At 37.5% G+C, this 19884-nt stretch overlaps 2 protein-coding genes and 1 non-coding gene across 5 annotated transcripts in view; all 3 read right to left on the reverse strand.

Annotated features, from left to right (window-relative positions):
- Positions 1-19884, reverse strand: part of LOC133529802 (MICOS complex subunit Mic60-like) — a 38425-nt gene that overhangs the window by 9458 nt on the left and 9083 nt on the right. For all 3 annotated transcript variants that reach the window (XR_009801216.1, XM_061867612.1, XM_061867613.1), the window contains 6 exons: positions 17886-18007; positions 10655-10845; positions 8401-8463; positions 5310-5461; positions 2473-2599; positions 1513-1676 (listed from right to left, as the gene is read on the reverse strand). Coding sequence is in view for 2 of the 3 variants with exons in the window: in XM_061867612.1 (XP_061723596.1) it covers positions 1513-1676; positions 2473-2599; positions 5310-5461; positions 8401-8463; positions 10655-10845; positions 17886-18007 (819 nt within the window). In the remaining variant the exon portion in view is untranslated. The remainder of the gene's footprint in view (positions 1-1512; positions 1677-2472; positions 2600-5309; positions 5462-8400; positions 8464-10654; positions 10846-17885; positions 18008-19884) is intronic.
- Positions 5974-6045, reverse strand: Trnaa-ggc (transfer RNA alanine (anticodon GGC)). Its single transcript has one exon. It is a non-coding gene; the product is annotated as a tRNA-Ala (tRNA).
- Positions 13190-16696, reverse strand: LOC133529803 (uncharacterized). The gene is made up of 2 exons (XM_061867614.1): positions 16221-16696; positions 13190-16133 (listed from the first exon to the last, which is right to left on the reverse strand). Exon 2 carries the CDS (start codon positions 15388-15390, stop codon positions 13387-13389), a length of 2004 nt encoding a protein of 667 aa, XP_061723598.1. The 5' UTR covers positions 15391-16133; positions 16221-16696; the 3' UTR covers positions 13190-13386.

Genomic DNA, 19884 nt, shown 5'->3' on the forward strand with positions numbered 1-19884 from the left:
AATGTATGACAAAATCTTATTGATAAGACGTGCCATTGAGCTGTGTCAAGTTTTGATGTGGTCGGTCTTTAATATTTATTGTTTGGAGTTTTTAAAACCTCCGAGCCAGAGTATCTGTACGATAAGTTCACATGGCGCGCTAGCAGGTCGAGCTTGTATGGCATCAGATCTGTTTGTAACGAATTGGTATTACCACGTCAACGTACTGCTGCATTTCGAGGTAGCTTCAAATATACAGCAACGAAATGCTGGAATAATATACCTCCACCCCTCAAAAACTTAAATACTGTAAGTAGTTTTAAATTGCGAATTAAGCAACATCTTATAGCAATACAAATCACGCTACCTCCTGGTACTAGAGCCACGCCGTCATATTTATAATGATAATATTTATGCACCTTATGTCTTTATTTATTAATTTTTACCTTTTTAAGTATATTTGCACGCATGTATATCTTACATTATGTTATCTTTCTCGTATCAATCTTATAAGTTAATATACTTTATTTTTCATTTTAGCTCACACCACATTAGCACTTGTTTTGTCCAAATTATAATACATATAGTGTACACTCAAACATAATAACATAACTCTAAGCCATTTAGTTTCCGACTAACAGCGAGTAAGGGATAATATATCAAGGGTCTGCCTGAAAACCAGCGTTGTAGTAAATACACTGCAACACTATGCTGAGGCAAGCTCCTTTTTAACACTCATGAATATTTCTCCCTTATATATACAACTCAATTTCTTAGTTTTTAAGTCTGAATTTAAGGCTTACTTGTATTAACTCTGCCATTTCATGTGATGTTGAATAAAAAAAAATGTTCTATGTCTATGTCTAATAACTTATTCATCAAATTTCCGGAAAAACTTATGGTAAACTGAAGATCATGTCAAAGTGGTCCCATAAAAAGTCTTCATGTTAAATGCTACATTACATACATTAAATATGGCGCTTGCTTATGGGGAATGTATGCATGCACTCCCAATCAATGCAATCTTAGTTAGATAGATGGATTCTATAATAAAGGAGTAATAGTAGAATTAGCAAAGCGGGATGCAATTTAGAACGAGAGTACTGCGAGAAGTTAGAGGCATTACAGTGAATTGATAGGCAAAGGAAGGGCCATCTTCGTAAATCTTGTTGCAAAAAGTTTCTGAAGTGGTGGAGTATGTACATCAGAAGACCGGTTACACGCTAAGGGTGCTCCGGCTTCGATCGCGCCACTACGTGTACTTCAACTCTTTTGTGGTGCGCGTGCCGCGACCACTGTGGGACCATCGAAGGCGCCGACTTCTAGTCAAAAGTTCTGGGGTAAGATGCCGAATCCGACACAAGAGCAGCCGATCCACCTGAGTCACGCCGTTTTGTCGTCTAAATAGTGTTTAGTTTTAATTTTATAAAATGTACCTATATGTATAGACTATAAGGTATTTGTAATATGAGACTTGTTACCTAAATCAAATTGTAAAAAAACATTGAGTTAAGTGTCGCTGTTATTACATACATATTGCCACTTGCTGTCAGCGGCGAGCGCACGGTCCGCCTCCCACACGTACTCCGTCTGCATGACCTGGACCTTTGCCATGAACTGTCTCAGCATGGCGTTTGTGTTGTCTATGGCGTCCTTTGGAGCGCTTACGCCACACTCCATTATGCGGCCCAGTTCGTCTGACAAAAAATAATAAATATGATAAATCCGACTGCTTGCAAGAAGCTGGAAAGCATTTTGTAGCATGTATAATATGCTAGCTTCTCGCATTTGTCGTTAAGCGATTCGCGGCGCATACATCAGTTATGGATGGACTTAATGGAATAACAAAATTAAACATTTTGAGCGCGCCTAAATCAAGAAGTAGACTAGCAAGAACTTGCATGCAATTTCCGTCACATTACCAACTAACTAAAATAAACTGCATTCAAAAGTTTGATTAGATATCGCTATGTAATGAATAATGCATGCAAGTCCTTGCTAGTCTAAACCTTGCTTAACGCTTCACGAAGTTTAGGTTAGACATTTTCTCCATTTTCGGTACTTGCAGATGTTTATTCACTAAGGGAACAATAGTGACTCTCGTAGCGAAAACCGCTGCAAACTACCGCAGGAGCAATGGTTAGCACACATTCAGTGCCAGCGCGTGCTACGCGCTACGAGCGTAGCCGATAACATGGGAAAATGCGTATGTAGCGAAAAGCGACTACGGACTGAGCGCCCGTCTGACGGGTTGCTGGCAGTGAATGCGTTAATGCACAATAAATCGTGCTATTCATGAAGACTCGTGCCTTGACTCGTATTGTCATGTTATTAAAGGTTAGATTTGACAAATCTGCGCGTCATCATGGATGACACGAACTGCCGGCGAGGCGCCAACAAAATCGAAAACAAAATAGACGTATTTTTTCGTAAAAACTAAAAATGCATGCAAAGAAATCAATTATTAAAATAATATTTTAGTACAATACTCACCTAAAGTATTAAGATGTCTCGCAGCAGCGCACGCGTGTTCATTCAGCAATCTGAACCGTTCCACCATCGCCGGTCGGAGGGCCTTTAACCTGTCCAACGTGAAGTTCGTAAGGTGGTCTTCTACCAACTAGAAAACACGCAAAATATACAATTTTAAGCTAACATGTCATTTACCCTATAAAACTATTGATAAACAAAATATTGGGAACTCATAAAAATAATTATGTTAACTGCACCAATCATGGGTCATTTAAGAGAAAATTTGGAGTATTTGCGATATTTCACCGACATCTGTAAAATTTCTACCGCTTTATGCTTTAAAAGTTGATGTCTAATTCGTCCTTTATGTATTCTATGCAATTTCATGAAAGCTAATGCAATTGGTTTTAATATTATTAACCAATTAAACCTGGTTTTTTGCTCCAGTCATGGGATGTATGGCGCCATTAATTTTAAAATTCACAAATATCAATGAAAAATTAAACTTAAGCAGCTCTTTGGCTCTTGGTTATGGTAAAATGTTGCCAGCGATTAAAAACTGATGGTAAATACTTGTTTTAAATTAAAAAAAAAAATGTTATTTATTCAGGTATCAACCCACTAAATTACAATAACGCAAATATCAATTAAATTTCTCTAGACTAAAATTAAAGCTAATTATATAGGTGCAGCGGGGAAACCTTGCTCATACAGTAGCAGGTTGGAATGGTTGGATACACTACTTTAACAATACTGTTCGCCGATTCGCTCACTCTCCCGACAAACGACCAGTGCCTTTTACGCATTATAGCGTAAAAGTCATCTGCTCTGTTCTCGGCGAACATACCAGACGCACTACACCGCCACGGTAGCCGTAACATTGCACGAAACGCGTTGTTGTACTGTACTCGAAGTCTATTCAACGATCGTTTCGTGAAATGGTACCACAGCTGGCTAGTGTAGAACGCCTGACAGTACGCAGTTTTACAGGACTGTCTATCTATACCATCTCATTACTGGTGCCTGTTCCTTTATAAGGGTATTTACTATCTTATACATAAGCGCGTGGCGTATAAGATCATGAGAAATCTAAAAATCTAGTTAATTTGCTCGGGACAAGAGTTTGAGGATTCCTTACAAATGTTTCTCTTGATCCAGTGTTTATGTTACTATAGTAAATACCCCTATAATGGAACAGGCACCAGTAATGAGATGGTATAGATAGACAGTCCTGTAAAACTGCGTACTGTCAGGCGTTCTACACTAGCCAGCTGTGGTACCATTTCACGAAACGATCGTTCAATAGACTTCGAATACAGTACAACAACGCGTTTCGTGCAATGTTACGGCCACCGTGGCGGTGTAAGCGTATGTTCTCAGACGAACAAAATTTACCAGTTGCCTTTCGATGAATGATAGGTACCTAATATGGAAGGTAGAGGTAAGGAATGAAATCTCCATGTACCAAAAAGTATCCGTCAAAAAACCATAAATAGGTCCTACAATACCTAGAATATTTGAAAAAAAATATCAAATCATAGACAGCGAGCGCACTTCGCTCTGTCAATAACGACTAGGTGCTTCGCTACTCCAGCGCTGCTCTGGAGAGTTTTGGAACTATTATTTATAGCTGACAGCTGGACACTTTTCTGTCTATGGAGATTTCATTCCTTACCTCTACCTTCCATAACACCTAACATTGTAAGAAAATCTGATGAGATGCAAAGGCTTTTAGTACAATGATATCTAAAACTATTTTATGAAAAAATGTCAGCCTCTTAAGTTTTTTTACGCAATGAGTTAGGTAAGTACTGCAACTAAACAAGAAGTGTTGAGATTTTGAAAATCCTTAATTTAACTGATCCGGCCGATCGAACTTCAAACCAAACCTACCTACAAGAAAATAGGATACTCCCATATTAAAGGAAGGCAACTCACTTCCAATCCCGCTGGTGTTGCGAGTGGGCGACAGATGGGCTGATGTGCCGAAGGAAACTTTCCAAAATTGCGAAATTTTCCACATTGGAAAGTTCCGGAAACTTCTTATTATTTTGTATGGGGATGGGGATTGAAAGTTTCCGAAACATATAATGGAAATTTCTTATATTACTGTGAAATTTTCTGGAAATTTCCGAGAACTTTTTCTCTTCTCTCTTCTTTTGCTTTGCCTTATCCCACATAATAGGTGGGCTCGGCTCTCCTTGTCCTTCGGCGCCAAGACGATCTATCCTGAGTTGTCGGGTTGGGTAGTTGGGCTTTTTCCAATAGTTTGGCCATACTCGTCCACCATGTCAGATGGAACATGAACACAGTTCTCGGAACATGTCGGATGTTCCGAGAACTTTTTCTATTTTTTGGAAACTTTCCGCAGCTTGCACTTCTGTAGCGACAACGATTACTTACCATCAGACGGTTAGTCTGCTCGTTTCCCTCATGTATCATAAAAAACCGGACAAGTGCGAGTCGGACTCCATCACCAAGGGTTCCGTACCAAGGTAACTTTTCTTTTTTTACAAATGTACAGTTTTCAAACTCCCTGTACTTGTAGTCTAAGACGATATTAATTGCCACATTTCATAATTCTAGGTCAACGGGAAGTACCTACATTTTTTATTTGTATTTAGGTTAAACCTATGAAATTGTTGACGGAGTCTTTATTTGGAGGCTCGAGTCCTTTTGAGCTCTCTTAAAAAAGACTCAATAAATGACTCGCCTCGAGACTTAAAAGAATCGGAAGTATTTTAAGCGCCGAGTTTCGTAAAAACGAGTCGAGTTCTTCAAATTCAGACTCAAAAGACTCGAGTTCCTACCAACACTATATGGAACCCTAAAAAAAGAAGACATATCAAATAACTCACTTCATTATACACTCTACAGGCCTCTTTCGCTGTCCAGTAGTTATTTAGACACTCCTCTCCAGTACTGAGGAGGCACTTCTCAATGTCGCATATGGTCTTCAGAGAAGGGGGCCTCTTCGTCGCCTCGGGACATTTTTTGGGATCCAGTGGTCCTGGAAATTTGTATTTTACATAGAGAACTGCAAGTTAAAATGCACAGACAAAAAATAAAATAAAATCCATTTGAAGGTACAACCTTAAAAATTGAAACAATTATTCTTAAAATAATGTCGGAGTTCCACTAAGAAAGGACTTTTTAAATATATAAATATTATAAGGAAATTATTACACAAAACATTTGTTTTACAAGGGGGCAAAGTTGTTGTTTAACCGCTTGTGCGAATATTGAACCACGAGCGTATCGAGTGGTTCGAAAAGTAGTCTTCAAGGCACGAAGGTTAAACAAATTTTGCCACCGAGTGATACACAAAATTTTTCACCATACCAACGCGAGGAAAATTCTAACTGTAAAATATCAAACAAAGTCAAACCAAATCAAACACAAATAAACGTTATTCAAAATCATCGTTTAACCTTTTCACCGCCACGTCAATGAAGTAATAATAAAGTATAAATTGTATATACAGATGTCAATCACAATGAAAAAATCAACAATGATCAACTCTGGTCAACGTGGGACTCGAACCCACATCTTTGGATTGCCGGTCCAATGCGTTACCAATTGCGCTAGCTGACCATCCGTCATTTACTGCGAATTTAACCATTGCCACTGTAACAACGTCACTAGCAACATCTGTAGGTACTTTAAGGTTTACAACCTTAACCAACTTTGAGGACATGCGTTAGCGCATGACTTGCCTCCCAACTAGGGATTGCAATCCGGATTATTCGAACTTCGAAAATCCGGATTATCCGCGAATTTTTCAATCCATTTAAAAATCCGGATTTCTAAACCGCAATCCGAATTTTTGGATTTTTGACAAACTATTATACAATTGTATTTTGCACCATTAAAATGTTCTGATTACTGTAAATACGCGTCAAGCGAGTTGTCTGGCCGTGTGGCAGCACTGCTGCCCGAGCGCTCGCTCACTGGCCTGGGGCCTTACCCCCTCTGCTCCGCGCCGCGGCCGCCGACCGTGCCGAAAAGATGCGACTTTATTGACGGCAGACGCTAGTTTAAAGTTAATGATAAACACTTTGGAAAGCTACGAAGATTCGTTTTCAAATAAACTAACGACAGCTTTAAAACGATGCATTTCGGAGAGGCGTCTAGAGAATGTGACTGGGACGTTGCAGTACTTGCATAATTATCAACAGTTCGTTTTACAGTCCAATGACGAACTATTTAAGACACCAATGTTCGGGCAAATCAAAGACACAATTTGCAACGTTGCTGCGACTGCCTCCTCGTTGACCTCACCATCCTCTATTCAAAGCATCCCTATCCCTTCAACGAGTTCGATGATATCTGATGGCGAACAAGTACAACACATGCCAGGTCATGTTATGACAGATAAAGAAAGGTAAACAGGCAACTCTCTTCTCACCCAAAGGGAAACATCAAGTACAGCAGAAGACACACCAGAAGCGCCTGATTTAGCAACTTTAGTGCATATAGAGATGGCTGTGTATGAAAACGGAGGAAAGATGGAACCCATGTTATCATCAGCCTACAAAAACTTATTAGCTATCCCTCCCAACAAGTGTAGAGCCAGAGAGGGCGTTTTCCGCAGCTGGGATGCTGTGTAACTGCTTAAGAATGCGCCTGAATGACTCTACACTTGATGCTCTAATGTTCTTAAGATTTTACTTTGTAGAGAAGCGTGATCCTACTTCCTAGCTTCATTATTATCTTCTTGGGATTAGAACTTGAACACATCTCTACCACTGCCACTAAAACGACACCGCGTACCGTGTTACATGTTTCGCGATACCTGGGCGGACCGAGAGTAAAACAATGGCAAATCCGTGAGGTGCGGTTCTTGTTGTTCTTTTTTCTTCTTGATTAGCTCTCGATGCTGTCATGTTTCGCAGCGAAATATGTAACGGGGTACTGCGATATAGGTTCCGCAGCGGAGATGTGATAAAACCCTCAATAAACTTTGATCTCAGTGTTCGAGGATGTAGGATTCTTAATTAAAATGATTAAAGAAGAAATTTTTGTGTTTCCAATATGCTTTTGTTGTTAATATAATATAACTGTGTAATGAATATAACTTGTTAATGATCATAGGACTATCACAGTAATTAAAAAGACTGATTTCTTATTAAAAAGTCGTTTTATTTCAATTTATTCGTAGTACCAAGAAAAAATTCCCTAAATCCGGATTTTATCCGAAGTTCGGATTTCTGCGTGAAAATTATCCGAAAATCCGGATTTGGTGAAATAGATTCGGATTTGCAATCCCTACTCCCAACCACACAACACATGGTTGTGTTAAGTCGGCTCGAGAGATGGCGTTGTTGTTGTTGTTTAAAGATTGTAATTCAATTCAATTCAATTCAATTTATTTTTATTTCGGACCATGTCCATAGTGTTAGTATACATTCCCTTAATCCTATGTTAGTTAACTACTATACTAACTCATAATAAATTATACACTAAGCCTCTGGATCCCATATGTACTATCCCAGTGTTTCCAGAAGGCGCAAGCAGGCGATTCTAACACTAGGCGCAAGAGGCTGTTGGAACTGTCACGCACGCGACGCGTCAGGGAGGCAGTCCTTTTGCGTATTATTTAGTAATGTCCTACGTTCCACATTAAAAAAGTTAAATTAAATATTTTCATTTAAGGTAATAAAGTGTCATCAACGCCAAGTCAAAAATTGCATGTATGACCTGACCAAAACTACGACTTCATATGAAGTCGTGGTATGTGGGGCACGAAATGTAGTGACTTTATATCAAGTCATTGGCGGCGAAAATGTTAAAAGTCAATTCTATCAGCTAACATAAGGACATAACTCAAAATTTGCATCAGATTACTTTGCCATACATGTGGATAAAATGCAACTTTCTCAACTCATCCGTTTTTGAACAATCAAGAGGGCCTGTACCAGTTGATGTGGTGAAAATATTAAATTTTACCTTCATCTTCTGACTTTTTAGGACACACTATCTCTATGGCTTCTTTCTTCTTTTCTTTTGGTGCTGTAACAAAAACCAAAACAACGTTATACGACACCATAACCAGTGGACATTAATGTTTCTCTTCTTTCTGGTTAGTTTGCTCAAAAGTTAATAATTGAATAAATAAATAAATAAATATTATAGGGCATTATTACACAAATTGACTTAGTCCCACAGTAAGCTCAATAAGGCTTGTGATGAGGGTACTTAGACAACGATATATATAATATATAAATATTTATAAATACTTAAATACATAGAAAACACCCATGACTCAGGAACAAATATCCATGCTCATCACACGAATAAATGCCCTTACCAGGATTTGAACCCGGGACCATCAGCTTCGTAGGCAGGGTCACTACCCCCTAGGCCAAATCGGTCGTCGGAGTCACAACTAATAGCGTTATTCATAAACACGTTACTGGCCTGAGGGCCTACCGCGAACCACGTTCGACGTGTTACCTCTCTGTCGCACTTGTAAATTCGTACGTAAGTGTGTCAGGGAGGCAATACGCCGAACGTGGTTCGCGGTAAGCCCTCTGAATTAGCTATGAATCCTTTGTCATTATCTGTCATTTTGACTTACGTATTTGTAAGAAAGGGATAAAACATAATTTAACTAAATCAGGGCCGTAAAGTTTTATGAATAAGGGGGTTAGTCTTTGTGGACAAACAACAGGCATCCCTACTAATCTTATACCATAAAACGATCAATTCTTGTATATATATATATATATATATATATATATATATTTATATATTTTGGGGATCTCGGAAACGGCTCTAACGATTTTGATGAAATTTGCTATATGGGGTTTTCGGAGCTGAAAAATCGATCTCACTAAGTCTTATCCCTGGGAAAACACGCATTTTTGAGTTTTTATATGTCGTCCAGATATTAATATTTTATTCGGAAGTAATACTCTCTTTGTCTGTCTGTTAAAAACCACTGCACAGATTTAGATGAAATTTGGTGTGGGGATAGTTTGTAGCCCGGGATCAATGATCATCATCATTCCATGCAGACAAAAACGCGGGGAGAAGATAGTCAGTTAAAAAAAACCAAAGCAGGGTCACGAACGACTTAACACAACGCAAGTACTGAAAGTGGTGTAGGTAAGTATAATCATAATCAATAAGAATTTAAAATAAGCGTGGATTGTCAAAGAAAACTTTGTAGCCACAGTACATTTACTGCCATCTTTTGACACATGATTATTATTTTTTATACTACGTCGGTGGCAAACAACCATACGGCCCGCCTGATGGTCAGCAGTCTCCGTAGCCTATGTACGCCTGCAACTCCAGAGGAGTTACATGCGCGTTGCCGACCCTAACCCCCTCCCCCCTCGTTGAGCTCTGGCAACCTTACTCACCAGCAGGAACACAACACTATGAGTAGGGTCTAGTGTTATTTGCAGGGTTTTCTGTAAGGTGGAGGTACTTCCCCAGTTGGGCTCTGCTCTAGATCTGGAATGGCATCGGCTATGATGTGCCCTACCACACAAAGCGAGATGACATTCACAATGCCCATACCTCTCTTGTGATTAAAACGCCATTTGACTTTGGTCCTTATTCTTTCACACATTCTTGGGCTCCCTTCCGACGTGTCGGGAGCTGGTGTTGCTCGAACCCTTGGTATATCCTGCTCCATATCGTATGTAAAACATAGTATTTTTGACCCACTGTGAATTTCTGACGCACGTCTAAAGCAATGAATATGTTATAGATTCAGCAGCTATGCAAAAGCTAATTTGAAACGATCCTTTTAAATTTATACTTTAATAATATTTTGAATAGGGCGTTATTGGGATATTCTGATCTGCGGTCTGCCGCTGTAATTTATTTATTAGGTACTTCATAGCCTTCACGAAGTCTTTGGCATGTTCTCCTGACAGGCTAGCATTATAAGTACCCACTTGCGTTCTCGCGCACTGCTCAATACATTTAACGTGACTTTAAATATGGAGTCACGCACGAGAAAGCAAGTCATGCTAGCTATGATATGCTATGTTGTTGGTATGTATGCTGGTATGGTTGTTTGATAGGTTACCTCGCCGAATCGTACAGTCAAGAAGGCTCCGCCTCGTTCATATACTCCTTTACAGCCTTCAAGAAGTCTTTGACATGTTCCCCGTATGTCTTGTTCTCCTGGTACGCCATAACTATCCTTAACCCGAACAAAAGTCATGTATTTTAAGTTACCCACGTTGTTTTATAGGTTTCCCCTCCGAATCGCATAGTCGAGGAGGTTCTGGCTTGTTTATATACTCCTGGACAGCCTTTACGAAGTCTTTGGCGTGTTCCCCGTATTTCTTGTTCTCCTGGTAGGCGATGGCTATGAGGTCGTCGAACCAGGCCGCGTTTATGCTGAGCCAGTCGCGAGCTTCTGGTGTGTGTCTATGAGAAAGAAAAAGATAATAATAAAATAACGATTGCAAAAACTTTAACAGTACCAGATTTGGATAATATTTAGATGCTTGCACGAAGTCTATCTATGCGAGCTGTACACACTCGTCTAGACACCCCGAGATAAGCCGAGAACGAGAATAAGTGTGTACATGCTGCACCCTTCTGATCTCGCTCTTCCTCGTCTCGTTATCTCGTCTCGCGCTTTTCCCATTGGATCGGAGCGGTGCCGAGACTCTTGGCAAGAGGTTCTCGACGAATGTGTACAGCCGGCATAAATAATACGTTTGAGCTATTACGATGGAATGGAAATGGAATTCGTAGAAAAATAACAAATGCGGCGACAATATTTTGCACTACTTTACGCGTCTCGCGCGTGCGTTATTACCTACTTATAACTCTCGTAATCCTAGATCAGACGCACTTGTAGAAAATCATCTCATGTGACCCACAAAGCCTAAAAAGTTTGGTCTAAAAGCTTATCTCGGGGCCTATACTTTTTTCATGAGTACTCAGAAGAGGCAATGACGGAGATATGCACAATACGAATATATTGGCAATTTCTTTTTATATCCTAGCATTGTTGGCGAGAAACACTATGTAGGTACAATATAACTCTAAGAAAAATGAAACTAGTGTTGTCCAGGCATAAACACCTTTCGAGCCTTGTAATAGAGTCGAAAAATGACAAACCCTTGGTTTCCTTCATGATAAAAGCTAGTGGTAAATTGCTAATAAAGAATGATAGCTCAAGTAAAACTCATAATAATAACCATAGGTTGGAGTTTTCGGGGCAGAGATGGGCAAATCGTAATCGATTCCTGATTCCACGATTACTTGATTTTACTTTGTAATCTACTACTAGGTGTCAGATTACTTGTAATGTAATCAAGTGAAACGGTAAATTACCATTACATATTATGGAATCAGTAATCATCTATACAAATATTACCATTACTAATAATTGGGAATCATTGTCGATTGCAAATTACTGGAATTGTTGACTTGATTACTTCCAGATTACTTCTATATGTTAAGTGTCTTTTAAACGAAGTTTTCTCAAACATACAATTAAATATCGTGTTGACTGATTCGCATACGTGGCATCCGAATTTAGGGTCAATTTTAAGATCCAAGATGGCAGCAAATTTTTTTGCAATATTCTTTATTATACTCGTTTTCGACTAATTCGTATACAAAATGGATAGGTAATATAGGTATATTTTATGCAATTCCGTCCGTGCATTCTGAACTCATAATATGAATTATGATTCACAATGTGTAAGGCCGACCTAAGGGTTCCTGGTTGACTTGCGTGACCCTAAAAACGTGCCGCCATCTTAGATTTCAAAATGGACCCTAAATTCGGACTCTACTTAAGTATGCGAATTTTTGAGAAAACACTATACAAATCTCGGCGAGAAAAAAAGGATTGCTCAAAGAAACTCAAGATATTCCTGATTCCACATCCATCACACAACATGTATGAAATAAAAATAGTTTCTTCAATCATAAATATTAGTTTTATTTATTGTACTCAACTAAATAAAATTAAAATAAACTTGTCGCTATTACTTAAGCTTTAAATTAAATATGCGTAATTAAAATTAAGTACGGCTTTAAAATTTATCGTTTAACCCTTTAGTGGGTAACGGCAACGGTAACGCCTTGACTGTACTTGCAGTCGAGTTCATAAATATATGAGCATTTTCCATAAAAAAAAGGTTTTCCTAAAGTATAATTATGAATGATGAACTTTCCCATGTACATTTATTTGTGAAGCCCTGGCAATACTCATATATTTATGAACTCGACTGTACAATATCTTTCATTACAAAAGAGTGAGGTGGGTCCAGACACAATTGACAATATGAATTATCGGTCAGGTACAAAGCTAAGTGAATTATTTCTTAGATTTAAGAATGTTTTTCATTATTCAAGTTGGCTTTTAATATAACTCGTCGCTCAAAGTTCTCGTCTGTTAATCGGTTGCTTTTTGGAGTATTTGTCATAGTCGCATAAGAGAACAGTCGTTCTACGGGAGCTGAAGAGGTCAGAGGTGTATTATACTTCAGAAAAACTTTTTTTATCTCAGGATATTTGTTCAGGATATCTAATGACCGTGATGTATCTGATAGATATCCTAATATACAATATTCTGCTCTGATTGAGTGTCCGCCGCTGCCGCCGCTAGTGTTGCTGTCACTATTTGAATTACTGAAATCGTAAAACGCGTCATCAAAGTCATGTGTATGTTGAAATATCTCAGGCTCGATATTTGAATGATGTTGAGATTCCTCCGATACAGCCGTCAAAAACATATTAAAATATAAAAAAAAGGTTTTCCTAAAGTATAATTATGAATGATGAACTTTCCCATGTACATTTATTTGTGAAGCCCTGGCAATACTCATATATTTATGAACTCGACTGTACAATATCTTTCATTACAAAAGAGTGAGGTGGGTCCAGACACAATTGACAATATGAATTATCGGTCAGGTACAAAGCTAAGTGAATTATTTCTTAGATTTAAGAATGTTTTTCATTATTCAAGTTGGCTTTTAATATAACTCGTCGCTCAAAGTTCTCGTCTGTTAATCGGTTGCTTTTTGGAGTATTTGTCATAGTCGCATAAGAGAACAGTCGTTCTACGGGAGCTGAAGAGGTCAGAGGTGTATTATACTTCAGAAAAACTTTTTTTATCTCAGGATATTTGTTCAGGATATCTAATGACCGTGATGTATCTGATAGATATCCTAATATACAATATTCTGCTCTGATTGAGTGTCCGCCGCTGCCGCCGCTAGTGTTGCTGTCACTATTTGAATTACTGAAATCGTAAAACGCGTCATCAAAGTCATGTGTATGTTGAAATATCTCAGGCTCGATATTTGAATGATGTTGAGATTCCTCCGATACAGCCGTCAAAAACATATTTTTTAACCTAGCGTGATGTTCGGAATCCACGCATTGGTACCATGAGTTCTTGAACCTGGGATAGCTGTGAGCGGCGATAATTGCTTTTTCTGCTGCAGGTCCTGTAAGTTTCAATAAATCGTCGAAACGACTCTGCACTTGTTTTAATAATTGAACCGCAATTGGTTTACAATATTGATAATTGTTTTGCTGTAGGGCATGTACTTTTTTTTTAAGCATCAGTAGTGTTGGTAGCAATAAACCGTAATAGGTATTATTTTCTCCTTGAAGAATATCCAGTACTGCTGCTACGGGTTTCAAACAAGACAGATATTCTTCTATATAATTGAAATCTGTATTACGCAGCGGATTTTCCAAACCGAGCCCTTCATGTAGAACACTGTTTTTTTCTTTAATCGATAAAATTTGCTTTAGGGCATCATACATACTGTTCCAACGAGTTTCGCCTGGTCGACTAAGATTATGTCCCAATATATTTTGGATGATTTCAGAGCTTTTGGGACGATTCGCCATTTTCCAAAGACGATTACATTTATCTATTACACTCTTATGAATGTTGGACAGAGCAGTGTCAGTGGTAAGTAAATGTTTTAAATCTGTTGTGGCTATCAGATTCAAAGTATGGGAACAGCATCGCATATGATACGGTAGCAGTGCATGATCATTTAAAAAGTCAATACAACCTTTATTTGAATCTGAAATCATCAAGGGCTCTTCTTCGATATCATCATTAGAGACATTAGAAACGGTCTCACAATTGTCATTTGTTTCTATGCTACCTGGGTGAACTCCGAATTCTTTAAAAGCCTTAACAAAATTGCTACCATTATCTGTAGTAATAGCAACAATCTTAGGCAAATCTAAGTCAAATTCATGTAAAATGTCTCTTAGTAGATTAGTTATGCGTTCATAATTATGCACTCCCGGGAATCTCCGACATGCCAATGCCCTCGATGATCTTAGAAAAGTATCAGGATCGATCCAATGTGCCGTCAGGCCTAAAAAACTTCTTTTCCGGCTGGACCAGATATCTGCAGTTGCACAGATAAAATTTACCCTGCTCATTAAATCTTTAATTACTTTAACTTGATCATCATAATGTTGATTTATACGACGGGTCAAAGTTGTACGACTCATAATAGTCAATCCCAAACTGTCGACATGCAGTCTCTTTAAGATTCGAATGAAATGTGGATCTTCTACACAACTGAGTGGTATCATCGAATGTAAAAAAAATTTTACTACGTCGCTATCAAACTCTTCTTGAGAGTAAGAGCTGCTAGTTTTAAGCACTTGACGATTTTGAACTGATGTTGATTGCGGCTTTTTTCTTTTCTTCTGTATGCAATATGATTTGTATTCTTCAACACAGTCAGGTCCATGTTTTCTCTTCAGGTGTTTAATGAAGTTGGAAGAGCATTTTTTATAGCCTTTTACTTCAACGTTTAATGGTAAACATTTCACGCACGCTGCCACAGTGGACGAATTTGTTGTTTTAGACGTAATTTTGGAAAAAAACGTACCATCAAATAAAATTTCAGATTCGGAACTTGAGGCTGATGTTTCTTCGCCGACAGCTGGTGAATCCAAATCCATAGTGGAGTTATGGGATGGATTTATAAATTGGACTATTGGATTGTAAACCCGCTGAAGTGTAGTTACATTTGTCAAGTTCAATTGACATTGTCAGTGAGGCATATTATAATATTTTAGTAGGACCTCTTCAACGTTATCTAAATAGGTCTGATAACACAATTATAGCGGCAGAGACGATTCAAAAACATTATGCACTACATCTGTACTCTGTACACTTCCTTGGGAATTATAATCTGGTATCTGAAGTGTTTATTTAACACGTTCACTGCGGGAAAATCTTCAAGTTCGAGTACAGGTACAGGTGTAATGAATTATACTTACTTTACTATCGTATATTGATGAAAATTAATAAAATTTACCCTATCTATTTTAATTTGCTTTAGGACTCTCCCTGAAATAGTTGACAAGGCACGAATAATTTCCATAAAATACGACGGGAAAACATTATTTACTAAAATCGTCTGCATATTTTTCAATTTTATTTACAGCCTCAAACCAAAATGTTTCAAATACTTGTGGAGGTATCTTCAATAGTTGTTTTCTTAAATGTGATGGCTGTGTAACACATGTGCAATTATCATCTCTTAGGTCTTTATTGTAACGAAGGCCCTTTTCTTGGTGTTTTCGAAATACCTCCATTACTTCTTCCCAACAATCTTCAAAATCTAAAAAGTGTTTTCGTTTGAACATCACCTTCAGGCACCTCTCACGAAAATTTAGCAGACAGCAGCATAAATTGGGCTCTGTAAAATAAACAGGTACCTAACATAAATAAACATGACCTTTTTATGGTTTTAAAAATAATAACTATTATTTGTTTTATATCTTACCGTAATTGGCATTTCCTTGACGAATTTTGGTTATTTCTAATTTTGCCTGAAGTTCCATTTTAAAACATCGAAATTCCTCCACATCAATCATGCATGTCATTGTGTTATAAATATTAACCCAATTTTTAAGATTCAACACCAAAATTTAATGTGAAAGTGAAATGCTAGAATGACATGTAGACCAAAAACAATTTTAGTGACATTAACAAAATTATAAAATAAGGTTTGCCAATTAAGTAATAAGCCTGGAATTGAAGTAAAGTAATTCAGATTACTTAAGTACTTGATTACCGAGGAATCAATATTACAGTAGTGGATTACAATACCGATTCCAAAGGAATGGATGACAGACGTAATCAAAGTACAGTATTACATTAATTTTGATTACCCAAATAATCGATTAATGAGGAATCATGATTACTGGAATGTAATCGTGTAATTAATTCCAAAAGGAATCGATTACGTCCAACTCTGTTTCGGGGTAAGAATGTGATGTGACAAGGCCAGTTTATTTTACTCCCATGTCGTAACCGGACGTACGGTTCCCGTAAGACATACATTGCTGTAAATAAGTGGGCAATTGATTACTATGAAGATGTAGTTATAACTCGTTCGATTACCTATAACTCCTGGGATGAATGATCCACCCCATACTTTTGAAGTACCTTTAACTCGCTGATTATAATATGTTTTATCTATTGTGTTTTTTAAAAGAGTTACTTACACGTTAGTTAGGTACTTGCACTAAATGCCTAACTTACTTAAGTTTATTTTGAGAATATTTACAAATAAACCTTAGGTTTCGAGGTTGTTTTTTTATCCGATAAGAGGTATCTACGTTCTACATTTACAAAATTGTCGCATGATGCACGTATTGCTACCATATTTTCTACATCGTTACGGGACACAGATAAAATACGGCAGCGAAATTTATATATTAAAATATTACGAGCTCTTTTGGCTAGAATTTTTATCCTGGGTTAGCAGTAGGGTTGAAAATTCTCGAAAAATAAAATAATTTATTTCAGGACGTATAATACATACGATACGAGTTATGGACGTATAGGATATTTTAGTTTTTTCCTTATTTTTCAGTTTATTTGGGAAAGATTGCCAGCATTTGGATAACAAAACACGACTAAACAGGTGTAGCTACGTAAACTATGGATTAAATATGAAATATTCACAAGTTCTTTTCAAAAAGAGTTTTTTTTCTCGTATATTTCCGATTATTTCGTTTTTATCGTAAAAATATAGACACTAAGTGACATTGACACCTAAACTATGGATTAAATATGAAATATTTACAAGTTTTTTTCAAAGTGCGTTTTTTTCCATATATTTCCGAATTTTTTCGTTTTTATCGTAAAAATATAGGTATACATTGTTTGTTTTTCCGAATAAAATTGAAAAAACATGGCTTTAAAAAAAAAACGGGAATTTTACCGTATTTTTTCAATCCCAGTTAGCAGGCGATAAATGTATAATATTTATGATACTTACCTGTAAATTACGGTTAGATTATGTGTTAAACACATTTCTGAGCTGCAAAATGTAAAAGGCTATGCGCCACGCGCTGCACTGAGCATAGGATGGTGCAACGACGATACAAAATGCCTGGAACTCGTGGCGTAAGGGTCACGTTCTGTTCATTCATAAACTTACTTGGCATATACACCGAAACAGCCCATGGTAAAGAGGATGGCCATAGCGCCCCAAAATGCCCGGTCGTCTTTTGGCGGTGGCGGGCAGGGGTCAGGCTGCTTGCAGGGGTCTCTTTCTTGCACCTACGTGTTAAAATAATGCGTCACAAATGTACAGTCAGCATCAAAAGAAGCGGATCAAACAACGCTTCATCAAAAGTATCTACCATTCGATAACAGCAGTAAAAAAGTGATGAGTGAGTGGTGAACAATTAAGCCTGTAATAGTACATTACGATACAAGTGTCGCCAACGTATTGCGAACCCGCTAATATTTGCCAACGTCATGGAGTAGATGGCGCTAGTAGTCACGTTTAACTTAAGTAACCGCTTCGAGGTTATTGGGATTTTTTGAGGGAAGGTGAGAGGGTAGATGAGAACGACAGTAGGAAAAAGGAGGTTGTGTGCGAACAGATCGACGCGGCAGTGATATTTGCTTTTAGATCAAGTCAAGAACGTTCTTATGGTGTTATTAGAATAATGATGTGTCTCTAGTATATTGTGACCAACGTTATCAGTACTCAGAGTGAACAGTGATCCAGTGAGGCTAATATGAACTTAAGGTAAACTTTGTGTGAGGAAAGGGGTCGCTATAAGGGGAGGTTTGGAGGCGACTATTAAGCTCAAGAAACCAGGTGGATAATCATGTGATACTCATGTTATATGTAGGTAATAAAGTCGGACACCAGCACAACTCATATCGTCATCTCACTAACATCCAGGCCTCGTATAGGTATGTAGTACATTTACATATCGCTTTCCAGTATCCGTAAAACCATTAGCTCATTCGATAGGTTAATAAGTATGGTGAGCTTGACGACATGGTGGAGCATGCTGGGAATTTTTATTCACATGCACTGTTATCATCATCAAAAGTAACATATATTTATCTCTAACATATGAAAAGTCAATTTATTTACGCGCGTACAACTAAAGAGCTACAATATTTGGTTTATTTAATTCAATTTAATGTTTTATTTCAACCATGAAGCCCATATTTATATTATTTCTACCAAAAAGGTACTCAGCAGGCGAATGTTAGTGGTTCACCTGAGCACATAGGCAATTGAGTGAGTACCTACATACATTTTAACTGAACATTCTTGCTCTTTGATATACAAGAGATTGCAAGTGTCAGTAGGTATCATAATATAGTTTATAAAAAGCAGATATATAAATACATACTTTCACGATTATTAATATTTTGCGACAAAGGGTAGTCTGAATTAAAAAGCTCTCTTTAATCTTTGAAAACAGTGTGTTTATTAGCCCTATAGCAGCTATAAGCAGTGGAATGGAATGGAATTTCATGTTATGGTTTTGAATGATATAAATATTTAAATTTTTATGTTTTAGAACCAGTATTTGACAATAATTGATGTGATAAAAATGTTTATGTTTTACCAGAGCAGCAAAGTTTGTTTTCAACTCACGTGCCTTGAAACACTCGCAACGCTCAAGATTTTACTTTTACGCTCATGATTATATGTGACGTTACTAAACAGATTCAACATTTCTATGTTAAAAGAATGAGAGAGTGGCAAAGATTGTCACATCAGAAAATATAGTTATCTCTACTGAATAATAAAAGGTAATCAGTAATCATTTATGAATCAGGTAAGTCTCAGTAAACATTCGTAATTCGTGTTTACTATAAATCCTATAAAACAAGTATTTATCATCAGTTTTTAAACACTGACTTAGTAACATTTTACCTTCAACAAGAGCCTTAGAACTCTTAAGTCTCACATTTCATTATATTGAAACCAAGTACCTAACTACATATTTCATTAAACATGTCGAAAATAATAAAAGGTGAAAGGACATTCAACTCAAATTTTAACGCCCAAAGCGGTAGAAATTTTTCAATTATCGGTGAAGTGTCAGCAATTATCCAATTGTTCTCTTAAATGTCTAATGAATGGTGCCATTACCATACCTGCTCATACCTAACAGGTCAAA

Source organism: Cydia pomonella, chromosome 21 (assembly GCF_033807575.1).
Source record: "Cydia pomonella isolate Wapato2018A chromosome 21, ilCydPomo1, whole genome shotgun sequence".
Taxonomy (NCBI): Eukaryota; Metazoa; Arthropoda; class Insecta; order Lepidoptera; family Tortricidae; genus Cydia; species Cydia pomonella.